A 27,974-nucleotide genomic window follows, 5' to 3' on the forward strand; every position below is an offset into this window, starting at 1 on the left:
GTGGGCCCCGCCGCCCGCCGCGCGATGGCGAGGCTGCGGGATTGCCTGCCCCGCCTGAGGTTCGCGATCCGGTCCCTGCTCTTCTGGTCCCTGGTCTACGGCTACTGCGGGCTCTGCGCCTCCGTGCACCTGCTCAAACTTTTGTGGAGCGTCGGCAAGGGACCCGCGCAGACCTTCCGGCGGGGCGCGCGGGAGCACCCGCCCCGGTGCTTGAACGACCCCTCCCTGGGTACCCACTGCTACGTGCGCATCAAGGTGAAGGCCGGCGCCGGCCCGGCGGGTCGGGAGGGAACGGGGCGCGCGGGAGAGCAGAGGGCGCGGGGCTGCTCCTTCCCTGACGCCCGGCCCAGCGTCCCCTGGTGTCTCGGGGCTCGCAGGGCGCGCGGCGGGGACCACCCAGATGCCAAAGGGAGGCAAGAGGGGCGAGGTGTGGCCGCAGAGGGGTCGGGACTGTGTGTGTTTACGTTCCCTGTTTCGTGTGTGTGTGTGTGTGTGTGTGTGTGTGTGTGTGTGTGTGTGTGTGTGTTGGGGGATAAGGAAGGGAGAGGAGGAAGAGAGAGAGAATAGGTTAAGTGGGAAGGGGAAGCTGTCTCCCGTCCCCTCTTTGCCCTTTAGAGCTCAGATCGGCTGCAGGGAATTGTTCCAGGTGGCGCCCTAATGTCTCAGGAGTCTGTCCTTGCCCAAATTATAGAATAAGAGAGCAAACAGAGTAAGTCGTTGGAGATCAGGAGTTTATTCAGATCAGCAGAATGGAACATGCACAGATGACCTAAGCAGCATGAAATCATCAATAAGTGGTGTATGTTGGTAGAGAAGGAAGCCAGCTAATGAACTTAGAGACCAGAGGAGTGGAATTAAAAGTAAGTGCCTGCCATGCGTGCAGACTCATCCATGTCCACGCTTGTCCCAGGGCTCCTCACAGCCACCATGTTCTATTCCCTGCGGCTTCAGGCGGGGGGCCCTTTGCGATGCACCCTACAGTTTGACTCGCAGGCCTTTCAAAACCAGCTTCAAAGGAGGGGACATGTGTGTCACCCCGTGGAGGATTCCTATTAGGAGCTAGATTATCCAGCAGCTGGAGTGCAGAAGACCCAGGGATATGCCTCTCTTACCTTTATTCAGCCCATGATATGATCATTAAAGAGTTCAGATTTGTGGAACAACAACAACCAAAAAGACCAGTGTCTGGCCCCAGCCGGTTTGGCTCAGTGGATAGAGCAGCGGCTGTGGACCAAAGGGTCCCAGGTTCGACCCCGGTCAAGGGCATGTACCTTGGTTGCAGGCTCCTTCCCTGCCCTGGCCCTGGTAGAGGACCAGGGCCCATGCAGGAGGCAGCCAATTAGTGTGCCTCTCACATCGATGTTTCTCTCTGTCTTTCCCTCTCTCTTCCACTCTCTCTAAAAATCAATGGAAAAATATCCTCGGGTGAAGATTAAAAAATAAAAAAAAAAAAAAAGGCCAGTGTCTGGCACATGGTAAGCGCAGTAATTTGTTCACTAAATTCAATCAAGTGCCCACAGTATTTTATCTAACAAGACTCACCACCAAGAAAAGAAGTTACTGACCTAGCAAGGCATTCTGCAGTTGAGGGCAAAGTCAGATTTAAAGTCAGATTTACTCTCTTCGTTCAACATGCAGAGAAAAAGTAGTGTAAAACTCCTCTGAAATGCCTCAGAATGCCTTTCTTCTCACTGGCCATCTAAAGAGTTTCCCAGAGACACAGACCAAGGAGTGGAAGAACATTGTCCTGGTAGGTTCCAGCCACAGCCCTCCTCCTAACCAATGTCATGATCTGTGTTAACATCTTTGGACCTCAGTTTCTAAGACTGCAAAAATGATGGGGTTGGGTTAGATGCCTTTTAAGATTTTTTCACATCTGAAAACCCAAGTACTTGGGTAACCTGATATAATACCAGTGTCTGTGCCCAGCTTTTGGCTCTTGCTTTCTTTCCTCACTTCTTTATGAGTTTTTATTTCTCTATTGCTTTTTTCCTCCACTTTTCTCTCTTCGATTTGCTTTGTATTCACTGTACTCCTGTCTCATTCCCATGCTTTTTATTTCCCTGGGCAGTCTTGTCTCCCACATGCAGAGTGAAGTCTGAGCACTCAGAGTGTTCTGCTATTACAAATACACAGATATGACATGAGGAGCAAGCTGCATGCTACTCTCAACTTAAAATAAAAATAGAGGAAGGAGAGGACTAAAAATAAGGAAAGAAGGTGTAAATTATATAACTGATGGCATAGCTCTTGACGGGCAAGCTGAGAAAAGTACTTGACTAGGGGGTAAACATGGCAGGAATATAAATTCAAATCAGAATTATTTACACGTCCTATAGAATTTGAATGAGATGAGATGTGACACAGCAGTAAAATGAAAGTCACAAATTGTGACATTGTTTCAGAAGCTGGTAATATTTAAACTGACTTTGTAAGTAGAAGAAGGGAAGGTACTATAAAAGGAATGTTGACAAAGTAAATCTGTCAATTCATCCTACTGATAAATCATAAAGTTTTTTTCTCTTTGAAAATTAATAATATTTATTTTATTCTTTTTTTTAAAGGTGTTTTGTGTTGTTAATCCTCAACACAAAAATATTTTTCCATTGATTTTTAGAGAGAGGGAATGGGAGGGGGAGACAGAGCAAGAGAGAGAGACACACGATGTGAGAGAAACACATCGATTGGTTGCCTCCTGCATGCACCCACCCAGGGCCTGGGATCCAACCTGCAACCAAGGTACATGCCCTTGGACCGGAATCGAACCCAGGACCATTCATTCTGCGGGCCGATGCTCTATCCACTGAGCCAAACTGGCTATGGAATTTTTATTTCTTGATATTAAAAATAATGCAAGTGAGTGTGTTTTTTTATGAAATGGAAATACTAACTGTACTACTTTAACAACACAAATCATGACCGAAACTTCATGTTTTCTACTGCAGGATTCTGGGTTAAGATTTCATTATGTTGCTGCTGGAGAAAGAGGCAAACCACTTATGCTGCTACTTCATGGATTTCCAGAATTCTGGTAAACTTACAAATTAACTCTTTTTTTTTTTTTTAGCATTAAATACTTTGCTTGTCAAAGTGCCATACATACAGGGACTTTATTAATAAACTAGAGGCCTGGTGCACAAATTCGTGCATGGGTGGGGTCCCTCAGGGGGGCTTGTAGGGATCAGGCCTCAGCTCGCGCCCCCTAGCCCCACCTGGCATCCCGCTGTGGCCTGGCGCCGCCCCCTCATCTGCTCCACTGTCCCACCTGCTGGGCGATCCATCAGTGCTGCTTCCCCCCCCCACCCCCCGCCTGGCTCCCTCAACGCCTGGGAGCCATGTAGTGGCCCCGCCCCCTGCCACCTCAGCTAGTCACTGTCTGCGGGGTAATCGGGCCTCCATTCACACCCACCTTGGCCTGGTGCTGCCCGCTCACCTGTTCTGCCATGCTGCCACCGTCCCGCTCTCATTGGGGCCCATCGGGACTGGCAGCACCTCCACTGCCACCTGCTGCCAGCGTTGCTGACGAGTGCTATGTTCCGCGCACGTCATAGTGAGCAGTCGAATTCCTGGTCGAACAATTTGCATATTAGGCTTTTATCATATAGGATGCGTTGAGGATGCTAGTGCACTAGGCATTGAAGAAAAGAATGGAGGATGGCAAAAGACCATTCTTCCAAAGCAAAAAGTCTATGGATGCCTTTTCCTGAGAAGATTTTCCCACATAAAGATTTTTCTCCACTCTGGATTTACCTGCATAAATAAACATAAGTTATATCCATGTTAAATTTTTATTTTTTTTCATCTGGAGACAATTGGGTGGTAAATAGCCTGTGCAAATCAACATGTGTATGTAGGTTCAGCTAGAGGAGTGCTTGGCATGATTGACTCACAATAAAATGTAAGTCTGAAGCATTAGTCAAATCTGCATAAAGTAATATGGGCAGTGACTTCTGCCTCAGTCACTTACTTGCTGCATCATTTAAAAAAAAAATATTCTGAGTTGATGCCAGCAATTTCTTTGAGTCGTCTTCATCACCAGCTGTATGGAATGCGTTTGTCATTATTCAAGTGCATAGGCAAATGAGGGCTCTTCATACGCACAGCTGAACACAGAGGCTGATGACGACGGCCTGTCCTCTGTTGTGAAGGGGAAGGATAGTCTACATCTGAAAATGGCTAGCCTGGGAAGCCAGAAAATCCTTACATTAAGAGTAATAACTAGAGCCGAAACCGGTTTGGCTCAGTGGATAGAGCGTCGGTCTGCGGACTGAAAGATCCCAGGTTCGATTCCGGTCAAGGGCATGTACATTGGTTGCGGGCACATCCCCAGTAGGGGGTGTGCAGGAGGCAGCTGGTCGATGTTTCTCTCATCGATGTTTCTAGCTCTCTGTCCCTCTCCTTTCCTCTCTGTAGAAAATCAATAAAATATATATTTTTTAAAAAAAGAGTAATAACTAGGAAAGAGGTTTTTTAAAAATGGTTCTCTGCTATTCCCAAAAGCTACCAGAAAAAAAAAATGTGGGTGAAAATAGTTTATTTTGTTTATTTATAATATTTCCAGGAGTTAATGATCTTGCAATATGTCTCATTCTTGTATCAAAGGGGTTGTTTTTGTTTTAATCATATGAATCACTGATGTGATTTCTTTTTCAGTTTGAAGTGTAAATCAATTATGTTTTATTTATGAACTCTGGGAAGATTACATTTAAAAATTATTCTTTTGCAGTTTATTAAAATAGCAGTTGTGCTATTGTTTGACCCCATTCACTGATAATGGCAATAGTTAAGTTTATTTGTAAGGCTATTTTAATTATTAATATGATAATGCATGTATTATGTTTGCATAGTATCTAATACAATTTTAAATGTAAAATATTGTGAGATTATAAACATTATCTTGAATCAAATTTCTACCTTGAAATCTCTAATTAAGTGAATTCTGAATGAAGACACAGATACTTAAGATACTAAAACAATGCGCATTTTAACAGGGGCGCTGGGTGAAATGGTGAAGGGATTAAGAAGTACAGATTGGGCCTTGGCCCGTGTGGCTCAGTAGGTTGGAGTGTAGTCCCATAACCAAAGGTGTGGGCCCGTGGTGAGAATGATGTAGATGGTAGCTCTTTTTATTATGTAGCAGATGACAGGGTGTAAAGTAATTGGGCTGGAAAATTGGGTAATAGTCAAATCTTGGAGGTTTTGTCTGCCATTTTAATTGGTCAGCGCTGGTGCCATTTTGATTGTTAAATGTTTTTAATATCATGCTTGCTTGTACTCATGGTGTAGGATCTTCTCCACAGAAGAATTTTGTTTTAGCAAGAAGAGGTTTATTTTAACCAGTTGTTTTATTGGATTCTTTAAGTCATAATCTGTCTGTAATCTTTAGACTTTTTCACTCATAAGTAAACTGTTATTACTAAACTGTTATTACTATCTGACAGTGGAGTAAGATGAGTAACATCTACTTTTTAGGCAAATAGATTTTCATCTTATACATTTTTTTAGAGAAGCAAATGGTTCTGCAATAACAGAAGTATTTATAGATATATATTCCCTGATAGCTGCACATATTATTTAAGAAAAGCTTAGAAAATTGATTTCTTAAGTGCAGATATAACTACATTGCTTTTAATATCTGGTATTTTGTAGTTCCTGTAAATATTGGCCCTTTGTTACACCCCGCTGGAGCTGGTAAAAAAATAAAATAATTTTAATAAAGAATGTCAGTTCTCCCTTCTCAAACAGGTCTCTTCTTTCCTGCTTATACTAAGCTCTACAACCTTTCTCACGATAAGGAGTTTCTTATAGTTTTCCACTTAGAAAATCTATAATGTTACTATTTGTATTAGTCACTGTGGTATATTTAATGTTCCTTATATCCTGCAGGTATTCTTGGCGTCACCAGCTAAGGGAGTTTAAAAGTGAATACCGGGTTGTGGCGCTGGATTTGAGAGGCTATGGAGAAACAGACGCTCCCATTCACCGAGAGAGTTATAAACTGGACTGTCTAATTACAGATATAAAGGACGTTTTAGACTCCTTAGGTGGGTTACTTTAAAAAAAATAGTATTAATTCTTTTTAAGGGACTACGATTCAAGAAATTGTGAAGTGATAACCTAATTCCTCGGGAGGATGCCTTTTTCACCTACCTGGGTTGTTATCTGGATCCTGTTACTATGGTTTGGGGTTCCAGATCAAAATGCTTACTCAGGGAATTTAAAATAACACATCCAGAATAATTATTCAGTCCACTAGCCAAAAATTACTTTCAAACCGAAACCGGTTTGGCTCAGTGGATAGAGCGCCGGCCTGCGGACTGAAAGGTCCCAGGTTCGATTCCGGTCAAGGGCACGTACCTTGGTTGCGGGCACATCCCCAGTAGGGAGTGTGCAGGAGGCGGCTGATTGATGTTTCTCTCTCATCGATGTTTCTAGCTCTATATGTAAAAAATCAATAAAATACATTTTTTTAAATAAATTACTTTCAAAATTTGTTTTTACAAACAGACCTAATGTTAAGTTACTATTTATTATTTTCAGGACTAAATGTTGGAAGTTTGAGTCTTATACTAAAAAAATTGGTCTTCAGAACCCACACCTAAACATTCATTTAAAAATGTTACAAGATGTGGAAGCACTTGCATTATCTTACTTGTATTGATCAGCTAGTGTCACAGTAATATTGTATAACAAACCACCCCAAACTCAATGACATACTGCCATACGCGTTTATTCCTGTGTTCTTGAATCTGAAGATCAACTGTAGGCTGGACACCTCTGGTTTTTTTGTCCTCAGGCTGGCATGTAGGTCCAGCTGGGAGTGGCTCCTCACTGTGAGTTGGGCTAAAGGGGAGTAGCTACCTGGGGAAGCTCTTTTCCTAGCAGTGGCAGAAATGGTAAGAGGGTGCGCTCAGCTGCACACACATATTTCAGGTCACTGCTATCAGCCTATTGGCCAAAGCAAGTCATGTGGCTGAGCCCACAGTCAAGTCATACACCTGTCGCAGGAACAAAGCAAATCACACAGTCCAGTCTACCAGCAACGGGGCAGCAAAGTACATTCCTTCCATGGCGGTGGGGACAGGGAAGAGTAAATGTTTTTTTAACATCAATCTAAGCCACTGCATCCCTTTCGACTACAGCCCACCTGTTACCATCAGTGTGTTAATGGTGACAATATAGTGAGAAACCCATGAAATCAAATTAAAGTCCCTTTCTTTTTTAAAAAATATATTTTATTGATTTTTTACAGAGAGGAAGGGAAAGGGATAGAGAGTTAGAAACATCGATGAGAGAGAAACATTGATCAGCTGCCTCCTGCACACCCCCCACTGGGGATGTGCCCGCAACCAAGGTACGTGCCCTTGACCGGAATCGAACCTGGGACCTTTCAGTCCGCAGGCCGACGCTCTATTCACTGAGCCAAACCGGCTTCGGCTAAAGTCCCTTTCTACAATAATCTAATGAGACCATAGCTCAAGCCATATTTTTATTTTATTTCATTTTTTATATACTTGTATTGATTTCAGAGAGGAAGGGAGAAGGAGAGAGAAAGAAACATCAATGAAGAGAGAGAATCATTGATTGGCTGCCCCCTGCACGCCTCCTACTGAGGATCGAGCCTGCAACCTGGGCTTTGATCGGAATCGAACCCAGGACCCTTCAGTCTGCAGGCCGATGCTCTATCCACTGAGCCAAACCAGCTAGGGCCTAGCCAATATTTTTAGAGGAGAAAAAAATGGATGAGTCTGGGGGTATCAAAGCAGTGTTACCATTTAGTCTGATTATAATAAAATAGACTCAGAGACACAGATTTCCAACAGCCAGATTTCATTCATATTTTTAGACCTGGCTTAAGTTTGTCAATGTACAATTTTCTAGGCAAATCAGTAATATAAACAAGATGTTTCTCTGTGTGTATGTGCATGCTTGTTAGTATAGTGGTGGGGTGATGAAAAATACTTATTTGAAAAAATTAATTTGAAGTACTGTAGAAATAAATTACAAATTAATCTTATCCATCCATACAAATGAAATCCTGTAGGAAATCACTACTAATCAGTATTTTAACCTAATTCAAATAACTGTAATGATTACATGAAATGGAACTTGTATGTACTTAGTACTATAATTAAGACTTTCCACTAATTCACTTTGACTTCACAGTCCCAAATTAGTGATGTTTTACTGTTTTGAGTTGTAACATTGAATTTGGCAAATTAGGGAGAAAATAGATACTTCTTTGAAATAAAGATTTACCAGTTGGACATAGGTGGGACATTTAGGTTTTTACTGTAATTAGAAATTCTCCAACATTCAAAAATAACTCAGATAATTTTGTTTATAACCTAATTATATGTGCTCTTAATCATGGTGTCCAAACTATTTCAGATTAAAATATATTTATATTCCTAGGACAGATTCTGAATTTGTACTAAGTCTAGAGTGGAGCTTGGGCACCTCAATTTTCTAAAAAGTTACCTAGGTGATGCGGACGTATCTACAGGTTTTGAAAACAGCAAACTCGGAGCCTGCACAAAGTGAATGAATAATAAGGGTAGCATAGTGAAAAGATTCGTTTCAGAAGTGAACCTATTTTATGTGAGTTAATGATGAGCCCACCTGTTTCTTTTCAATGACGTCAATATTTATTTCTTGATTACAGGTTATAGCAAATGTGTTCTTATTGGGCACGACTGGGGGGGCATGATTGCCTGGCTAATTGCCATCTGTTATCCTGAAATGGTGATGAAGCTTATTGTTATTAACTTCCCTCATCCAAATGTATTTACAGGTGAGCTTAAATTTCCATTATGAATTGCCAACATAACAATTCACTATTGCCACTGACACTCTGGATTAAAAACAGCAAAATTTGATTAACATAATTTTTTAAAAATTAACATAATATTTTAAAAATTAAATGGCTAAAATATATTAGCACCTGACAATGTGCTTTAAATATTTAATATTTAGAGTCTAAGAAACTGTAGCTTCATGTTTGCTTGCATAATTTTATTTTTAGAAAATATTTTACAGCTAACTTGGGGAGGAAGAAAGGAGGAGATGCAGTAACACTACTTGGATGGTAATGGATTTTGACAGCCTAGAAATAAGTTCTCCTCTTGCCTGACAGCTTTGGCTATTAGGAATGGCAACATTTTTTAAAACAGCAGATCTCAAATTTTGGTCTCAGGATTCCTTTATATCTTAAAAGTTATTAAAGACCCATTGAGCTTTTGTTTAGATGGGTTATATCTATCAATGTTCCCTGTATTGGAAATTTAAAATGAGACTTTGAAAAATGTATGTGTGAAATTATCTAAAAAACAATAACTCCAGTACATGTTAACATAGAAAACATTTTAATGAAAACTAACTACATCTTTCAAAACAAAATTTTAGTGAGAATAGTGTCATTGTTTTACATATTTGCAAACCTCTTTAATTTTTGGCTTAATAAAAGGCAGCTGCATTCTCAGATCTGCTTCTGCATTCAATCTGTTGCAATATGTTGTTTGAATTGAAGGATATGGAGAAATCTGGTCTCACACAGATTTGTAATTGAAAAAGGCTGGAATATTTTAACAGCCTTTACAGAGAATTGTGGATTTTCTTCTTTACCACTCCATCAAACTCAAAAATTGGTGGTTCCTTAAAGGTTAGTAACAATGTGAAATCTGCTGTCAGATTAATGAACTTTTTGTGCTCTGTTATGTTAAAATCCATTGGTATCTCTATCACTTTGAATGGATTTTTCATCATGCATTGGAAGATAGTGGTTGAGTTATTTAGATCTTCCATAATTTGACACATTTCATTATATGATATCAAAGACTCATATTCATTAATATTACCCCAATTTCTATTTTTTACAAAGCCATTAAGTGTTCCAAAGCCATCAAGCTCACAGCAGCAGATACAAGTTTCCAAAATTCTAATTTTCAGTTGAAAGGTTGAATTTTATCATTGGCAGCAAATACTGCTCATTGTTTCCCCTCAAGTGAAAGGCTTGCTCTGTTCATGTTCAAGAGTCAATGTGCCACATGCCCAGGTCTGACTGTTAATAGTTTGCTAGCCATTCTTTCAGGTAAAAATGATGTTCCGTAGAAAACGCAGCCAATTCCACTCATAGAGGTGCTTTTCCTCAAGGCAGCCGTTGGATCTGGGTGTGCAACAGAACTGCTTGGTGTGTACATTCTGTTTCATCACAATGTTAAAAAGACAAGTACTCAAAGGTGGAAATGTAGTAAAGTTAATAATTTTTGCTGTTTCATCAAGGGCATTCCTAAGTGAAACTGGCATTTAGTTTTATGTATGTATTTGCTTATTGCAAGTGTGTGGCAGTGAAGAATACGATGACTGCTAGTACTGTTTCGTGTCACTGCCTTGATTCGTGCACCGGCAGCAATGGTTCTACCTGCCATGGCTTTTGTATGATCAGTGCAAATGGCAACCAAATGCGAAAAGCTAATAATGTCTTAGTGTTGTTATGAAATCGTTTTGACCATCCAGATTCCTTAAAAGGGTCTTCGGGATCCGCAGGGATATACATGGACTATATTTTGAGAACCTCTGTTATAAAGGGAATTCATAAAATCTTAAAAGTGATTAAAGACCTGTGAACAATGGGTAGGAACATTTTTATTTGGTTTTGGCAGAAATTATAGTTTTGTCCTCTTTAACGAGACTTGTCAAATTTTCTGGGGTTCAGGTATTGCTACAACCCACAGCAGCCTCTGGGGAACAAAAAAGTCAGAACAACATATTTCTGTTTCTTCCTCAAAATTGAGCAGGTCGGGGAGAAGGAGACCATGACTACCTAAATATTGTATATTATAAGTACGTGTAAGAGTCAAATTTTAGATTCATATCCAATTGACCTATCTCTGTTGAGGCAATAGGATGGATGCTTAGGATTCAAATATCAAACTGAGATATGTCATGTTTTTCCCCATTTCATTAGTCAACAGAAGTCATACTACATCCTTGCTCAATTGATCAGGACCCAGAGTCAATATTGTTTTAGATAAACTGTAACTGGTCATTTCAGCAAAAACTTGGAATATTGCTAAAACTTTTTTATCAATGGGATCGACCCCAGTCAATATGAAGTTGTCAAGTAATATGCTTATAATTGTATTGATATCTCTTAATGCAGGGCTGACAAAATCTTGTTCAATGATGACAATACTCCACTTACCCGAGAATATGCACATTTAATATGCATGATTTCACTACTTTCCAATTTAAACCTTCAGTGTCTTCCCAAAGCATTTTTAAATCCTTATCAATGTTGGCACTATCTGCCCAGGCTTCTGCTTTTCTTTCTGACTCAATTCATACCATTTCCCCCTCCTTATTCACTACACACCAGCCACAGTAGCCTTTCTGCTTCTTGAATGTGCCAGGTCCAGGATCTACGTTCTGTTTCTGGATGCTCTTTCTAGATCTTTGCATGACTGATTCCTTTTTACCATTCAGGACTCGGCCCAGAGAAGCCTATTCTGACAACCTCTACTATATAATAGTCCCTCCACACCACCCAACCATCACTCTTAATCAGATTACCTTGTTTTCTTTATGGTATTATTGCTATCAAAATGTTCTTTTAAGTATTCATTACTTATTTATTGTATAAGTTAATGAGAACATCTTTTGTCTTGTTCACTGCTAAATCCCCTCAAACACAGCAGATATTCAAATATTCATTGAATGAATGAATCTTCTGGATTCATGAGTAAATTTATAGGGGACACTTTCTTTTCTGTTGAGGTCAAATGGATAAGGCATTCAAATCAACCAACAAGGAAAATCTTTTAAACAGTAGAAAATGACCTCCCTCTGCATCCCTCGGAAAAGTGCTAGGTCACTGATAATGACCTTAAAAGAATGGCGGTGTGGTTTGAGTTTCTTGTTCTTTTTGAGTCAAGACTTCATAAAGGGGAACTTCCTTCTTTCTTTAAAGTGCTATAAATTTTTCTAAATACCAGACATACCCATAATAAAATATAAGAACATAGAAATTGTTCCAAAGAGAAATTACACAGAAATCCTTATTTGTGGATGCTTTTAAGGGATCATCTCAAAGGTGAAATTGCCTTAAAAAATTAGTTCTTTCAATAGTAACTAGTTTTGTATTCCTTGGATAAGGTCTAACATGACATTTTAATTTCAGAATATATTTTACGACACCCTACCCAGCTGTTCAAATCCAGCTATTATTACTTCTTCCAAATACCATGGTTCCCAGAATTTATGTTCTCAATAAATGATTTCAAGGTAAGTCATATGTAGTGATAGATGTTAACCGGTGCTTATTGCAGTGGTCATTTTGCAACATATACAATATCAAATCATTATGTTGAACACCTGAAACTAACACTAATGTTATAAGACAATTATACCTCAATTAAAAAAAAAAAAAAAGACTTGGTGCCCCAAGAAGATGACAAAATTAGGAAGTTAAAAATAAAGATAGACTGAAGCACTAAAAAAAAGAAAAGAACTGGTCCTGCTTGTGTTGTTTTGCTGTGTTTTAAATAATCAGTTATTGAACATCTGTTATATTGTGTGCACTGTGTTAGGCATTTCCTCCTATGTAAAAAAAAAAAAAGAATATTTTAAATTAAAGTCCATCCTTAAGAAAGAAAAATAGACAAAATATTAAAACTTAATAAATGCTTCTAAGGCTTCCTTTATAGGCTTACTTATTTTTAAAATCTGTTTATATATTTGAGTGCCTGGCTGCTGTTCAGTTTTTTTGTTTGTTTGTTTGTTTGTTTTGTTTTTGAGAGCCTAGCGCCTACAGGAATACCTCTTTTTAGAGAACAACCCCTGGGGGAGATGAGGGAATATGAATGCCAGGTGAGAGAGTTTGACAGAAAAAGTGGAAGCCGTTGGAGGTAAACAAAACCCTGAAACAAAATAAGCATGCAGTTATTGGTGTACCATGTACCCTGACACCAGGAGTCCTATGTAGTAGCGATTTCTTAGAAGGGCATTGAATGCTTCTTGTATGTCCAACATAGTAGTAGGTATTTAGGGAGGTTAAAAAAAAAAGACAATATTATTTTACCTGAAAAATACTTCTTCATATATCTCTGATAATAATGACTTGTCTTTTCTACATAACCCAATGCCATTAACAAACCTACCAAAATGAACAACTTTGTGATATCATTTAATACCCATTTGAATTTCCTTACTGTCTCAACTGTCTTTATACACTTCATTTGTTTGGATCAGAAACTAAACAAGATCCAAACATTGTATTTGGTTGTGATGGCTTTTAAAATTATAACAGTTCCTTATTATTGTTTGTTTGTTTGTTTTAAAAAACAAAACAACACCCCCCTCTCCCCAGAAGATTAGACTATTTAAGATGTTACTTAAGATTTACATTTTAGTATACCAGATGTTTCCTGAATGATTTGTCTCCTCAGTCATTATCTAAAGGGCTCTGAGAAGCCATAGGAATATGTAGGTACAAACTCAAGGGACAGGCTTATCTCCAATGTCGTGGAAAAGGATTGCTCTGTCTCGGGGCAGAGCCTTATGCTTCCCTATGCCACCTGGACAGAGCCTGGAAGAGTGACCTCCCAGGGTATCCACATTGGGTTTCTGTTGTTTAACACAATTAAAAAAAATTTTTTTTTTAATTTATTTCAGAGAGAGTAAGGGAGAGAAAGAGATAAAAACATCAATGATGAGAGGGAATCATTGATCGGCTACCTCTAGCACACCCCACACTGGAGATTAAGACTGGAACCTGAGCATGTGCCCTGACCAGGAATTGAACTGTGACCTCCTGATTCATAGGTTGATGCTCAACCATTGAGCCCTACCAGCCGAGCAACTTTTTTTTATTATTATTGGAACAACACTCAACCAACTGAGCCACACCGGCCAGGGCGGCTCCTGTGTCCTTTTGACAGAAGCACTTTAGTCAGTGATAGTTTGCTTTCTTAATGATCTAGGTTTCTTTTATTTTCTGCCCGAGATCTGGAACCGGACATTTATCAAAGGAAATGACCTATTAGTAGAAAAAAGTATTTAGAGACCACAATCTGAGTGTCCAGGTGATCATTGTCTAACTGGGTTTTCATGGTTTCTAGATCTTTCCATTGGACCAAATTTGGACGTACATATTTTTTAGAGACAAAAAAAATCATGATTTCTTATTCATATTTTCAAAGCAAATTTAAGATTACCGTGTTTTTACTTAACTTATATAAAACATTCAATATAAAATATTTATATGGTTTCAAGTCAAAACTCTAAAACAAGGTACAGAGAGGTCTCGCTTACATCTCTGTTTCCACCCTCTCACATAGAAAACCATTTTAATTAGTTTTTGTTTCATCTTTTTATTCTTTCTTTTTAAAAATATAAGCAAATATTTATATATTTGTCTCCCCCTTTTTACACAAGAGATAACATAGTTTATTATTAGGTAACAAAAAAGTTTTAATTATTCTCTTTCCACTTAAATTAGGCTTTGAAACATCTGTTTACCAGTCGTCGCACTGGCATTAGCAGAAAAGGATGTCGATTAACCACGGAAGATCTTGAAGCTTATATTTATGTTTTTTCCCAGCCTGGAGCATTAAGTGGTCCAATTAACCATTACCGAAATATCTTCAGGTCAGTATAATATTTTTGGTTGAATAATATATTCATTTCCTAAAGAGTTGATACTCTATTTTTAATATTAAGTTCACCACTTATCAAATTCAAATGAAGTATTATGACTTAGTAAGTTGAATAATCTTTTTTATGGAAAATTTCAAAAACCTGGAAAAAGTAGAGCAAATAGTATAATGGATCCCAATATAGTTGTCACTAGTTTTATCCATAACTCTATTACTTCATCTCTCCCTTTAGATTGTTTGAATAGATCTATATTTTAGTTATATTTTTCATGATTATTTATTCACTCAAGAAATATTTATTAAGCACTCTTTATATTATGGCTATGCCAGAACTCAGAGTATAGTAATGAATAGAACTAGATAAGGTCCCTGATTTGACAAAACTTATAGCCAAGTAGGGAAAACAGCCATCAAGCAAATATTCACAGTAATGACTATATGGTTATAAACTAACATAAAGACTTTGAAAGAAAGTGATGAGAACTGAAGAAATGATGCTTGAACAAATACATAAAAGATGCGTTAAGTACTGACTAGACCAAGTTCGAGGGAGGGGAATTAGCCTCCCAGAAAAAGGAAACAGCTTGTACCAAAACTGTGTGGGAAGATGGAGGGTTGCGGTTTTAAGTAACACAACGAGAGCCAATCTGGCTGGAGTGTAGAAAGTGAGAGTGAGAAGAAGAGAATGGAAGGAGACTGAGTCTGAGAGGTAGGCAGCACTGGTCACCCAAAGCCAAGTAGACCATATGAAGGACTGATAGCCATGAATGTGAAGCCATTGAATGAGCGTTTCAAGCAGGAAAGAGAAACAATCCAATTTGTATTTGGATAAACTCACTCTTTGTGGAGAGCGGATTGGAGGAATGAATGTGGGGAACCAGTAGCTTGAAGTACTCTGAAAACAGAGGAGATGGGGTAGATTTAAGAGAGATTTGGTGAAATAAGAGGTGAAATTGATAGGGGCATATGATAGGTTGGGTGGGGAGATGAGGAGTTGGCAAGGATGGCTCCTGGATTTGCGGAATGAACAACTGTATGCATAATCATGCCATTCTTTGAACTAGAAGAATCTAGAAGGGAACTACTTTTGAGGGGAAGGTCATGAATTTTATTGATCTTAAACTAGTTGAATTTGAGGTGGTGCCTTAGATATTCAGATCGGTAGTTGGATACCAGGGTCTGGGACGCAGGAGGGAATCTGGGGTGAAGGTAAGTAAAATCTTGGAGCTGCTGACAGAGACAACTGAAGCTTTCATTGCAGAAGGTATTATCAAAGAGAAAGTATAGAGTAAAAGGTAAGACATGAGGGCTTGTCTGTTTGGGTTTGGACTCTAGATAGGAGAAAAAGAATTTCCATTGAGAATTGGGGACTATAGCCTGCCTTGAAAAGGTTTAGGGGCTTGAATTTATGCTAGTTCCATAATATTGGAATTCTTAGGGAAAAATATTTTTTAATGTGGTCTTAGGTTATAATATTCCCTAGGAAGCCTGGCAGAAACAAACAAAAAGCTTCTCAGGAGGATACATCATAACTCAGACTCACACTGTTTCCACAGATTAAGTCCCCTGAAGATGAGTTCATAATCCAAATACCAATCCACCATTAATGAGTTAGATCTAATGTGGCAGAACTCCTAATATTTCAAATACTAGGACAGAGATTATAAAGCATGTTCAAATCATTGAATACATAAAAGAATAAAAAATGTGAGAAAAGAATAAGGTAATATCAAGACAGACCAGAAAGAGCTGAAAAAGAACCAAAATGTAGCTTAGAGAGATAAAGAAGTGAAAATAGAAAACACAGTTTATATTTGACATAGAGGATAGAATTATAGATAGATAATTAGAAATCATTCATATAATATGGTATATGCTAAGAATTTTTTCTAGAAAAATAAAATAATAGAAATAGAATGTATTATTTTCAAATTAGTAGAGGGGGACAAGAAAACTATCAATTTTTCCCCATTTATTTTTAGAGAGAGTAGAGTGGAGGGATGGGGAGGAGAGAGAGAGAAACATCATGTGACAGAGACACATGGATTGGTTGCCTCCCGCATGCACCCTGACAGAGCTGGGGATTGGACCTACAACCCAGGTATGGGGCCTTCACTGGGAATCGAACTCACGACCCTCTGGTGTGCAGCCCAACGCTCTAATCATTGAGCAATGCCATCCAGGGCTAGAAAACTATAATTTTTTAAAAAGGCAAGAAAGGAGAAAAAGGAAGCAAAGCAGGGTAAATAGAAAGCACAGATTGACAACAATTTCAATATTTCAGTATGCTCAAGAAATATTAACATATTCAACTTGCCAGTTAAAAAACAAAATGTCAATTGGATTTAGTCAAAATTAAAGCAAAAAGACACACAAAGGTTGAAATTAAGTGTATGGAGAAAAGTTATAGTAGGTATTATTCTAAATAAAACAAAATCTCTCATCAGAGAAAGACAAGTATTGCATAATCTCACTCATGTGGAATCTAATGAACAAAATAAATTGATGAACAAAACAGACTCAGAGACATAGATGAATAGAACAAACTGTAGAATCTCAGAGGGAAGGCGGGGAGTGATCAACCAAAGAACTTGTATGCATATATGCATAACCTATGGACACAGACACATAGGGTGGTGAAGGCCTGGGGTGGAAGGGGACGGGGTGACAGGGGTGGGCTAGAAGGGGTCAATGGGGGAAATATATAATACTTTCAACAATAGAGATTAAAAATATAAAATAAAAATAAATAAAACAAAATCTCTCAAGCTCTTTGACTATGGAATCCAAGGGGAGTCATGAGATTATATGAATGAGGGGAGAAGAGGTAAATCCAAACCTTTTTTTACTAACAAGACTTGCATGTAGATATAGATATAACTTTGGCAAATAGAGATGTTAATTTAAAAGGTACTTGTAGGTAATAATTTATCAACCAAGGCAATGATTAGAAAGGCAGACAGAAGCTACTGGTTCCATTTTATAGGATATAGCAACATTGTCTGAAGTCCATGTTCTGTTTTGTGTGTGTGTGTGTGTGTGTGTGTGTGTGTGTGTTTGTGTGTGTGTTTACAAATAAACATTTGTGAAGATAACTAAGAAAAAGTAGAATGACACATTTTCATGCAGTCTAAATTTTGGACAGGAGACAGGAATGATAGTTTTAAAATGTTCTCAATTTATCTTTTTACCAGAGATAGCTTTGTGATACAAAACAGTATGTTTTAAGCAGTTATCAGGAAGAAAGGAAATTGTTTTTATCTTGCTTAGGTTCTTTTACTAACCATTTGTTCATTAGGAGGACCTGCATTCCCAAGAGTAATCGCTAAAGAATCCTGTTAATTAGTGTAGAGAGAGGGCGGGGGAAGCAAGCCTGTGACGGTAGAACCTCATACTTTTTTATAAAAGCGAAGACAATTTTGCCGAGGTTGTTGTAAGTTAAATCTAGCTGGATGAAGGTCACATCAGACTTTCTCAAAGTTCAGCCGACTCCCTCTGGCCATTCTTTATATAGGGTAATCAAGATTAAGTACATCATTAAAAACAGAGTTCTATGATATAAAATGACTACAGAAGAGTACAGTACATCATAAGCAGGCATGAAACTTTCCCCCATTTATCACACTACGGTTCCCCAGGGCTATAGCCTTGTCAAAGGACTTTTCAAAATTTGAAGCCCAAGAATCAAAAGAACTAGGAATCAGATTAGCGACAGGACCTAGCCTGCAAAAAAAGTGAATACATGTAAACTTATAACAAAGCATCAAATAATAAAGCAAAAACTGACAAACTTATAAGGAAAAATGAAAACCCACAATTCCACAATTGCTATTGGAGATTTTAATCTACCTCTCAGAAGTTGACTGGTCAAACAGAAAAAAAAAAGGTTATAAGGATATAGAAAATTGAACAATCCAGTCAGATCTTTGACCTATGAACAATTCTAGAGTTCTGCACCCAGCAATTAGAAAATACACAATATATTTAAGCACAAATGAATGTTTACAAACATTGATTAAATACTGGACTACAAAGCAAGTCTTAACTCATACCAAAGGATCAAATCATACATACTGTGTTCTCTGAACACAATGCAGTTAGAAAATAACAAACTTTTAGAAAACTCCATATATTCAGAAAATTATATATATATATATATATTGACTTCAGAGAGGAAGGGAGAGGGAGAGAGAGATAGAAACATCAATGATTAGAGAGAATCATTGATTGGCTTCATCCTGTAGGCCCCCTCCTGAGGATAGAGCCCACAACCCGGGCATGTGCCCTTGAACGGAATCAAACCCCAGACCTTTCAGTCCGCAGGCTGATTCTCTATCCACTGAGAAAACCCAGCCAGGGCCATATATTCAGAAATTTGAAAAATATTTCAAAATTACTCACATTAAAGAAATCATTAAAGCCCGGCTGGTGTGGCTCAGTGGTTGAGTGTCGACCTATGAACCAGGAGGTCACTGTTGATTCCCAGTAGGGGACATACAGGAGACAGCTGATTAATGATTCTCATCACTGATGTTTCTATCTCTTTTCTTTCCCCTTCACTCTCTGAAATCAATAAAAGTATTTTTAAAAATCATTAAAAACTTAGAAAATGATAACATCAAAACATGCAGAATACAGTTTTAAAGTATTTAGGAAGAAACATATTTGCGGCTTTCCTTGTTTACATTAGAAAAGAAGACTGAAAATTAGCTAAGAGTTCAGTTCGAGAAGTTAGAGAAGCAACATATAAACAAAAATAAATTAGAAGGAAAGTGATTTAGATTTGATAAAAAGTGGAAATTAATACAATTAAAAATAAAGATACAATAGAGAAAAGAAAAAGCAGATTCTTTGAAGACTATTAACAGAGATAAATTTTTGGCAAGCTTGGTCCCAAAAAAAAAGATGGTACAAACAATATTAGGAGGTAGAAGGTAGACGTAACTACAAACATAATAGACATTAAAATATAAATTAGGGTTAACAAATTTGAGAACTTTGACAAAATGGGCAGTTAAAAAAATAACACATAACAAACACCCAAAACTGACTCAAGAAGAATTAGAAAACCTGAATAGATCTAGCCATTAAAGAAACTGGTTTCTTGATTTAAAGCAATTTATCTACAAAAACACACACACATACACAAATACACAGCCACACAGATAGGCCTGGATGGTTTTACAGGTAAGTTCTACCACAGAAAATTCCACTCTTAAAAGAACTCTTTCAGACATTGTAAAAAGAAAGTATATGCTTCAGCTCATTTTGTAAGAATTGTATAACTTTCATACCAAAACAAGACAAGGATTATTTAAGACAGGACAATTATAGGTCAAGTTAAATTACAAACATAGATCCATAAATTCAAAATAAAATGTTATCAAACTGAACCCAGCATGCATTAAAAATTAAACCAAATTTAGCATTAAATATCCATTAATTTAATTCACATTAACAAATTAAAGCGTTAATTAATTTAATTCACCACATTAACAGATTTAATGAATGAATGGAAAATATGATCATCTGAATAAATTAAATAAAAACATTTAATGAAATACAACACACATTCATGCCACAGCTCTCAGTAATGTAGAAAGAGAGGCTATAAGAGTAGACCTCAGACAGGTCAGGTAAGCTTGAATCTCCTGAAGGGATATTTCTGGGAAATTGACCTTAGCTTTACTCAATTGTCTAAGAAAAAATGAAGTATTGGAGGTGTTTTGCACTTCTTATTTGCACCTGAAGAATTGGTCGGCACATACAAAGATATTCCAGGAGTCAAGTACAAGAGGACAAAATGGAGATTTTAAGATCTCCACTAAAAGGGAGAAATACTTTATGGTATGGCCCATTGCTGTATTTCCATGGGAAACTGCAGGGCCTGGGAAGTCCTACCTCTTTCTGAGAGAATAACATGTCATCTCCTGCCTTATAAAACCAACTCTGTAAGTTTTCTTTTCTTTTGCCATTAAACTTGATACCCTCTGTGAATGTTACTCTGTTTCTATTAATCATATTATGGTCCCATTATGACAAAAATGCAAAAGGGAACTTCTGTGTGCCAGTAATCTATAGCAAATATACTTTGTGATGAAACACTAAAAGCATTCCCTTTAAAAATAAAGACTAACGATAAATTTGGCTGCTATAACTGCTTCTATTCACCACTCTACTGGAAGTCTTAGCCAGCACATAGGATAAGAAAAAAAACTGAAAAAGTATAAGTCTTGAGAAAGGAAAAAACAAAACCATGGTAATTCATGGATAATGTGGTTATATATCTAGAAAAACAGTGAGAATCTACAGAAAAATTATTAGAAAAAAAATAGTTCAGCAAAGTTGATACCCATTAAGTTTAATATATAAAAAGTATCTTATAAACCAAAGACAGTTAGAAAATGTATTTTTAAAATAGATACCCCTACATAGCAACAAAAATATTATATACTTAGTAATGTCTCTAACAAAAGATGACCTTTATGAATTATCAAATTTATTGGAAGCAGTAAAGAATGCAGGCTCAGGAGAATGGGTATTTTACTAACCAGCAGAGAAAAGTATTTTAATATTTTAACAATTGATATAGACTTGCTGGTGTAAACAACTGAAAATTAGCCCTGGTTTGTTAGTTCATGAGTGAAAAACTTCAATATCATAAAATTATTTATTTCCCCAAAATTAATCTATAAATTTAATGCAATTTCAATCAAAACCTTAAAGTTTTTCATGAAACTTGACAAGCTGATTGTATGGGAAAGCATAAGCTAAAAATGTTCAAGATAATTTCAAAGAAAATAGGAGGATGACTAATCCTATTAGATATTAAGACATAATGAGGCTATAAAGTAAATGCAATATTGTGTTGACTCTGGATAGACAAATTGACTGATGGAACAAAGAGAAGAAAGCTAAAAAATGGAGCCACCTTTATGGGAACTTGGTATAACAGAGAGAATTTTAAACCAATGGTAAAAAGAGTCAATACCTTTTGTTGAAATAATTGGATAATTAAGATATCCATAAAATGAAATTAGATCCCTATCATTTACCAAACAAATAAAAAAACCTTAGGAACATAAAAAAAACACACACCTGAATATGATAAGCAAAACTTGTAAATGTCTAAAAGATAATATCAGAGAAAATGTTAATGACCTTAGGTGGGGAAGATATTTTTTTTTAAATATATTTTTATTGATTTCAGAGAGGAAGGGAGAGGGAGTTAGAAACATCAATGATGAGAGAGAATCATTGGTGGGCTGCCTCCTGCATGCCCCCTACTGGGGATTGAGCCTGCAACCTAGGCATGTGTCCTTGACTGGAATCGAACCCAGGATCCTTCAGTCTGTAGGCTGACACTCTATCCACTGAGCCAAACCAGCGAAGGCACGATTTCTTTAATAGGAAACAAATAGCTCAAATTAAGGAGACTGGTGAATTGGATAAGATTAAAATAAAAAATATCTATACTAATAAAAGGGTAATATGCTACTTAGATGAGACGTCTTCTGGACATCCTTCCGGACAAAGCCATGGTGGTGGTGGCCAAGGCAGAGGTGGTTAGGGGCAATCAGGCCAGCAGGGGAGAGCAGTTATGGGCGATCAGGCGGGCAGGCAGGTGAGTGGTTAGGAGCCAGTGGTCCCAGATATCCCCCGAGGGATCCTGGATTGGAGAGGGTACAGGCCGGGCTGAGGGGACTTTGCCCCTCCCCCCACTCCATGCATGAATTTTGTGAACCAGGCCTCTAGTCTATATATAAAAAGATATCATAAAATGATGAAGCAGCCTTAGAGAGGGAGAAGTTACTTGCAATACATAATTAAACTGGAATTAATAATATCTAGAGTTTATAAAGAGTGTCTCCAAAATCAGTAAGACAAAGGAAGCCCAATCCAAAAATGGGTAAAGGATAAAAGTCAATTCACAGAAGAGGAATCTAATAGTCAGTACCATGAAAAATGATCAACCTTACTAGCAGTCAGCTATAGAACATAGTTTTACTGCTTGTGACAGAGATCTAAAGTAACATAAAAAGAGATAGAATTTATTTCTCTCACAGAGAAAGTCTAGGCTGGTATAGTGGCTGGGTCCCATGAAATCATCAAAGTTATGGTACTCTTTGGGCAGAGACCTGCGCACTTTCTGTCTTGTTTTTCTGCCATTCCTACAGTGTTGCCCTTCTTTGTGTGGTCCAACGTGGTTTTCCACCACATCTGCATTTTAGTCAGTATAAACTGGGAAAAGAGAAGTGGCAGTTAGAGGGCAGAGATGGGGAATGGGCACAACTCCGAAGTTACACACACTATTTCTCATAATATCCTCGCTGCAAGAAGCCTGGGGAATGTAGTCAGTCTTTATTCTGGGTGGCCTTTTGTCCAGCTGAAAATTGGGGTTTTTATCACTATAGTGGAAGGGGAGAAGTTTGGGGAAGCAGTCTCTTCATCAAGTAAATGAAGAGTATTTCACACCCATTTGACCGGGAAAAAAAAATAAAACTTTTGAGAACAAGTGTTGGCAATGATGTGGAGCAAAGTGAATTCTCATATGCTGCTTGTGAAGCATTCAATCAGTTTGGAAAACAACTTGACAGTATCGAGTAAGGTGGAAGACTTGCTACTTTCTGAGGAAGCATTCTGTTTCTGGGATGGACTGTAAGGAAACTCTTCCACAAGTGGACATGTACAAGAATGAGTTCAATATTATTTGAATTATCAAAATAATTGGAAAATTTTTAATGTCCATTAACAGGCGAATGCATCAATTGTGGTATAGTCATATGATGGAATTTTACACAAGAGTGAAAATTAAGAACTACATGTGTCATCAATGGATAAATCTTAAAAATATAATGTTAAGGCACAAAAGCAAGTTGTGGAAGGATATGTGCAATATGCTATTTAATAAAGTTTTTAAAATGCCAAACACCTCTCTATACATTGTTTACAGAAATATACATATACTGTATTTGGGGGGATCTGACAAGTAGACCCCCTTTTCCTGCCTAATATCTGAACTAGTTGAGAAATCAATCATGAGTCAGTAGATATATCACCTTCATTATTGACAAGGGATAGCTTGAAGGCTATGGCTTAATATGAGAACTGAAATGGTCTTGCTAACTCCCTACTGCCAGTATAGACTTTAGAGCAGTTTGCCTGTAGGTAAGTTTGCAGAGCAAATTAAATCTCTTACCTTCAGGACATATTATTTGAATAGACCCACCTAGCCCAAAACCCAGAACCAACAACTGTCACTCACCAATCAAGAGTGAGGCAAAGATCCAGGAGGGGTTAAATAAAATCTCTCCTTAAGGAACCAGAGGAATGGGGTAGAGGTATCCTAACACATATGAGTTTAAAAATATTCATGGGGGATTATAAGAACCAAATTCAACCTAGTCCTTACTCCTAAGGCAGTGATTCCTCACTCTAGTTTGTATCGGAATCACCTGGAGGGCTTGTTAAAACATAGATGGCTCAACCCCACCCTTAGAGTTTCCGATTCAGTCAACCTGGGATGGGGCCCTGGAATTGGCATTTCTGCCTGTTCAGTGTGGCTCAGTAGTTGAGTGTTGACCTATGAACCAGGAGGTCATGGTTCGATTCCTGTTCAGGGCATATGCCCAGGGTTTCAGGCTCAGTCCCCAGTAGAGGGCATGCAGGAGGCAACTGATCAATGATTCTCATCATTGATGTTTCTTTATTTCTCTCCCTTTCCCTTCCTCTCTGAAATCAATAAAAATATTTTTTTTTAAAAAGAATTGGCATTTCTGACAAGTTCACAGTTGATACTGATGGTATTGGCAATTGAAAATCATTGCCTTAGGGTGAGGTGAAGAAAAATAGTATCAAGAAAAGGTAAGCAGAAAGATCTAATTATATTTTCAGTGTCTTATTTATTACTAAAAGCCTGGTGCACAAATTGGTGCACCAGTGGGGTCCCTCGGCCTGGCCTGCAGGATCAGGCTGAAACTGGCTCTTCAACTGTTCCAAGAGGGCACAGGCCAGGCTGAGGGACCCCACCAGTGCACAATAGGGGTTAGGGAGGGACGCAGGAGTTTGGCCAGCCAGGGAGGAACCTTGGGAGGGCTCCAGGGCATGTCCAGCCCATCTCGCTCAGTCCTGATCAGCCAGATCCCAGCAGCAAGCAAACCTACCGGTCGGAGCGTCTGCCCCTGATGGTCAGTGCATGTCATAGCGACTGGTCAACCGGTTGACTGTCTGCCCCCTGGTAGTCAGTGCACCTCATAGTGAGCAGTTGAGCGGCCTTAGCATATAATTAGCATATTACGCTTTAATTGGTTGAACAGACGACCGGACACTTAGCATATTAGGCGTTTATTATATAAGATTTTTTGGTTAATCCTCACTCAAGGATATTTTTTCCATTGATTTTTAGAGAGAGTGGGAGGGAGGGAGAGGAAGAGAGAGAGGGATAAGGAGAGAGACATCAATGTGAGAGAGACACATCAATTAGTTGCCTCCCACATATGCATATGCCGGAGACAACCTTTGACCGGGAATCAAATCCATGACCCTTCGGTGCTCTGGCCGATACCCCAACCACTGAGTCATGCCAACCAGGGCAGTGTTTTATTTCTTGAGCTGGGTGGTGAGTGTTATTATTTTCTACATTATCTTTTTTAATCAAAGTAATGAAGTATTTTCACATACAAAAGTATTGAAAGAATATATAAAACTCTGGAAAATGCTGCCTTACTACTTACAAATCATCTGATTACTCAGACTTTGGAGGAGTAACATGTTAAATTCAGATTGATTTGGAATAAGTATGTTAAATATGTTTTTATAGGTTAAATGATTAACAATGTAGAGTGATAATTGTTACTACTTGTTACAATTTTGTAGGTCTTTCAAATTGTTTCTACAGTTACTCAAATCACTTTTAATCAGAAATTTTTATCGTGTTTCCCAATAAATTCTTTAGCCTAACATACTAAAACCTACTCTGTTAAAAAACTTAATGTTTTGCTTTGTTTTATTTTATTACTTATTTTATTGTGGTACAAGTGACATATAACATTATATTAGCTTTTGGTATACAACAAAATGATTTGATATTTCTATATATCACAAAATGATACCACAATAAGTAGTTAACATTCATCACCACAGATCATTATAAAATTTAGTTTTCTTGTGATGAGAACTTTTAAGATCTACTCTCTTAGCCACTTTCAAATAGGTAATATAATATTATTAACTGTAGTCACCAAGCTATACCTACTTTGTTTTACATGTAACTTGTATTTCATGTGAAATTTAGCAGTTTGAATTCTCAGGACCAGAGAATATGTGTTTCTTTTAGTTTTCTGGAAACTCCTCCCTTTTAATTTTAATTTCATCTGGTGAAGAATTTGTGTTTCTCTTTGTTTTTTGACTAATAGCTTTTTAAAACGCCTTTTGTCTTACTGATTGAATTATAACATGCTCAGCTATGCGGATAACTGTTAAAAAATGGTTTACTTTTGAACATTTTATGAGCTCTAGAATTTAAGTGGCATGCAAGTTTGTATAGCAATTCATGTATTAAGTATAGAATATATTTTTCTATCAGTTAGCCATTCACAAAGAATTTTTAGGAGCATTACAACCAAATGATGGCCACTTGCATGGGCGTTAAAAGGTAAGTCCTTGGTGGGCATATGTTATATCCTGCACATTCTAGCAGCATCTACCAGCCCCAAGTAACCACAAGTCAAACTTTTGGAAAAGCAGTGAAAATATTCGTCAGTGCTGGAGAGTGTGTAGCTAGATGTTCCTTCTCATTCTTTTCCGCAGGAGTGTAATTAATACCATACGACCTTTCTGAAAAATAGTGTAGCAGAAGGCATCAACAACTTTAAAAGTACTTATACTCTTTACCTAAAGAATTCCTCTTTCAGGGCTACCCAAAGAAATGATCTGAAATGCCAACAAAGATTCACTGTGCACAAAATGCTTATACTATCATCACTTAAAATAAGGGGATGTTTAAAGGGATGTTATGATCTAAATAATTCAATTATAAGAAAATAGTCAAGTTATTTTTGGGTTATTATGCCATAAAATAGTATCTTTTGCAATTACCTTTGAAAAACTTTATGAAATGAGAATGATCTTAAATTATAGTTTAATATAAAATTTGAATATGTATACTGTGTATAATTTATTGCCTTGTATTCATAGTATGGGTTTAAATATATGCATAGAAAATGAAAGATTATCTTTTAATGATAGAATCATGAATGATTTTATTCTTTATACTTTTCTGTATTTAAGAAAATATGTAATAAAACTTTGTTTTAAAAAGATTCTTCTTGCAAAATAACTATAGTGTCATGTAGTATGAAAGCTAAGTCCATATATGCAGGGTGTCCCCAAAAATGTATACACACTTTAACAGCTGATAGCTCAATTTTGAAAATGAAATGTATTTTAATAAACACTGCCTTTAATTATTCAAATCGCCTTTTTTTTGGGAGACACCCTATATTTTCTGACTTTCTAGTTCCAATTTTCACATAAAATGCTTTAACATATCTAACAAACAATTTAAAATATATTTAAACAAAAACACTATTTAAAGCTCTCTTTCATCATACCATTCAGAAATTTTGGTGTCTTTTTAAAGCAAATTATTCCTCATAATAATGAATTTTGTATATAATTTATAGGTATCATTATAAATTTTGCTAGCCTCATCCAATTAAAAATTTTACTGGGTTCTTTCTTAAATAGCTGTTTAAATACTTTATTGTATAGATTGCCTAAAGCAGTGTTTCTCAACCATTTTTTTCATCATTACCTCCCTAAGGAGCCTTTGTAGACATTTTTCCCTAATTGCCCCCACCCCATGAAACTTTAATATCTGCTTATGTACTATATGTATATCCGTAGTTCATGTGTAGAGTCAGATGTTTTTTCACTCTTCCAAGAGCCAATTTTCACCCCTTTGGTGGCGATATTAGCCCCCTTTGAGAATGTGTGGCCTAAAGGAACATTATGAAAAAAAGTTACATTAACTTTTAAAATGAGTCTCAAGCCCACGTGTTTTGTTTTTATAGCTGCCTGCCTCTCAAACATCACATGGTGACCACTCCAACACTACTACTGTGGGGAGAGAAAGACGCATTTATGGAGGTTGAAATGGCTGAAGTCACAAAGGTTTATGTTAAAAACTATTTCAGGCTAACTATTTTGTCAGAAGCCAGTCATTGGCTTCAGCAAGAACAACCTGACATAGTGAACACATTGATATGGACATTTCTAAAAGAAGAAACCAGGAAAAAAGATTGACTTGTCTTTATCTGC

The 27,974-nt window shown here is 37.5% G+C and overlaps 1 protein-coding gene and 1 non-coding gene across 2 annotated transcripts; one reads left to right on the plus strand and one right to left on the minus strand.

Moving 5' to 3' along the window:
• Positions 1-24: 24 nt before the first annotated feature.
• On the plus strand, positions 25-27,974 carry EPHX4 (epoxide hydrolase 4). Its single transcript, XM_008154717.3, has 7 exons — positions 25-255; positions 2,946-3,031; positions 5,887-6,044; positions 8,666-8,794; positions 12,179-12,282; positions 14,498-14,646; positions 27,728-27,974. Exons 1-7 carry the CDS (start codon positions 25-27, stop codon positions 27,957-27,959), a joined length of 1,089 nt encoding a protein of 362 aa, XP_008152939.2. The 3' UTR covers positions 27,960-27,974.
• On the minus strand, positions 13,416-13,619 carry LOC114227482 (small nucleolar RNA SNORA73 family). Its single transcript, XR_003613536.2, has one exon. It is a non-coding gene; the product is annotated as a small nucleolar RNA SNORA73 family (small nucleolar RNA).

Source organism: Eptesicus fuscus, chromosome 9 (assembly GCF_027574615.1).
Source record: "Eptesicus fuscus isolate TK198812 chromosome 9, DD_ASM_mEF_20220401, whole genome shotgun sequence".
Taxonomy (NCBI): domain Eukaryota; kingdom Metazoa; phylum Chordata; class Mammalia; order Chiroptera; family Vespertilionidae; genus Eptesicus; species Eptesicus fuscus.